Here is a 2,186-nt window from a genome sequence, read left to right as displayed (position 1 = left end):
AACTTAACAATGCTAATGTTAGCTAGCAAAAATGTTGCACTCTCCCCTCAATCTTAGCTAGCTAAAGTTATACTGCATCTAAAGTCAATCTGGCGACATAACAATAATGACAAAASCGTGTCCTACTAATTATTAGCCTCCTTTCGGAATGTCATCGTGTTTCCAAGCCACAGTAATGCACTTCAGACTAAATKTTCATCGGCACTTATTGACACTGCATTAAGTAGAATGGGCATCAGTCATGAAACAAACGTTCAAGATAATATTGTGATGAAACGTGCAAAATATGAATAGCCTTTATTTGAAAGACACCTTAAACCCAATATAGGCTATTGTATTKTACTATAAAACAGCACTGTTTGCCCAGTTAGAARGAAATGGACGGTCTCTCTCAAAATCCGTTAGTAACATAAACAGAGCGTGCAAAGTGGAAAAATAAAATTATAAGCACATTTATATTGATTAATGACGTTCATTCCAATCAGGAAATAATGTGGGCTACTCCAGTCTGTCAAAAAGTGCTGTGTAGGCCATTCACTCTTCAAGAGAAAAAAAGTATTGACAAGAAAATACTGTGACGCAGCAACAAACAGGTACCACCAGCCTGCCAAGGACATTTCTGATTGCAAGAGGCAAGCTTTTATTTTCCTSCCTCTGTGTGATTGAATGTAACAGCACAGCTAAAAGTGACGAACTTCACCAATAACTCCAAAGCTATACCGTGTATCATAATAAACCACTGCAAGTGTAACAGTCTGCATAACAAGAATCACCTGACATGCCGACTATAGCAAAAGTCATGGTACAGCTCAGAAGATAGCGGTCAACTTCACAGTAATGACTTTTTATCTCTTTTTCTTTTGTTTCAATGATTTCCTTCGTTTCACAATCATTTCATACAGTTTATCCATGCCTTCATGGAGCCCTTCACCTATGATGGCACATGCAGGCTGGACATGGTAAGTGGTAGAAGGGCTGAGCTCATGCAGTGCCAGTTGCTTCTCAATCTCATGGACAGGTAGAGACTTGGGCAAGTCCTGCTTATTGGCTATCACCAGTAGTGGAGTCCCTTGGTTTTCTGCGAATTTGGTCACTTTATGCAGTTCTGTTTTGGCTTCCTCTAGTCTGTCCACGTCCACTGAGTCCACTACGTAAATAATGCCATCCGTGCACCTACTGTACGATTTCCATAACGGTCTTAGCTTCTCCTGTCCCCCGACGTCCCAAAAATGACAACTAATCCCTTTGGCGGTACCGTTACTCAGTTTTATCCTCTCGGTGTTAAATCCGATTGTGGGAACAGTGTTCACAAATTCGTTGAATTTCAGGCGGTACAGGACAGTCGTTTTACCGGCAGAATCTAAACCCAGCATTACAATGTGCAGGGACTGAAAAGCAGCTATGTTAGAAAAACTGTTACCCATTTTACGCACTAGTGAATGAGAAGTCCAATAAGAGGGACCTGCTTTATGCTAAGCATACACATAAGCTATAGCTTTCTGAGATCTATATGAAAAAGTAATTGTTGTTCCATCTTCTGCTATTGCGTTCTGCAAGCACGCATTTCTCAAGGTAGACAACATGTATGTATTGTAGACGAGCACAATTAAGTACTATCTGAAATTGTTATTGTCATCAGTCCCCCTTGGTCTATCAATAAATGCTGCGATGAGATGCAGTCACCTCTGGCACGTTGTCTCCCGTCGCATACAGCTGCAGCCAACAAATGCTATTCAATAATCGGATGCTGCCTAACAATCCACCACGGGTTGTTGTATTAACATCTCATCTTGACATGAATTAATATGCAAATGCTGACCTTCTCTGAAGAGGCCAGGTAGCCTAAATTCAGAAAATCTCTGTTATCAGCGAAAAAAATAACATCCTGAAGCCCAGCGCTGTGGACAGACTGTTGGTTCACAAGGTTGCCACAGGGGTTACCATTCAGCGTTGCGCACACATATTAGTCTACTACACTAGGAGACTCCGCCTTCGCGTAGCAGACAAATCAGGAATGTTATAGACTTCAGTATGGAGGGGCGAAACTTCACATTACCCGTGCCACATGTGCATAGCGGCAAGCAAACTGCACTAAGGGTCAATAGTGAAACGAAATTTCAAGGTTACAAAACTTTGTACAGTGTTATATTTATTTATTAAAATACATTGCTGGCACCTATGTAAAG

At 41.1% G+C, this 2,186-nt stretch overlaps 1 protein-coding gene across 1 annotated transcript; it reads right to left on the bottom strand.

The window, feature by feature from the left end:
- Nucleotides 1–281: 281 nt before the first annotated feature.
- Nucleotides 282–1,936, bottom strand: LOC111970983 (ADP-ribosylation factor-like protein 4C). The gene has a single exon (XM_023997774.1). The coding sequence runs from the start codon at nucleotides 1,422–1,424 to the stop codon at nucleotides 846–848; it is 579 nt and encodes a 192-aa protein (XP_023853542.1). The 5' UTR covers nucleotides 1,425–1,936; the 3' UTR covers nucleotides 282–845.
- Between the last annotated feature and the right edge of the window lie 250 nt (nucleotides 1,937–2,186).

Source organism: Salvelinus sp. IW2-2015, linkage group LG12 (genome assembly GCF_002910315.2).
Source record: "Salvelinus sp. IW2-2015 linkage group LG12, ASM291031v2, whole genome shotgun sequence".
NCBI lineage: Eukaryota > Metazoa > Chordata > Actinopteri > Salmoniformes > Salmonidae > Salvelinus > Salvelinus sp. IW2-2015.
The sequence above is the reverse complement of the archived record's forward strand: the minus strand, read 5'-3'. Positions and strand labels throughout refer to the sequence as shown.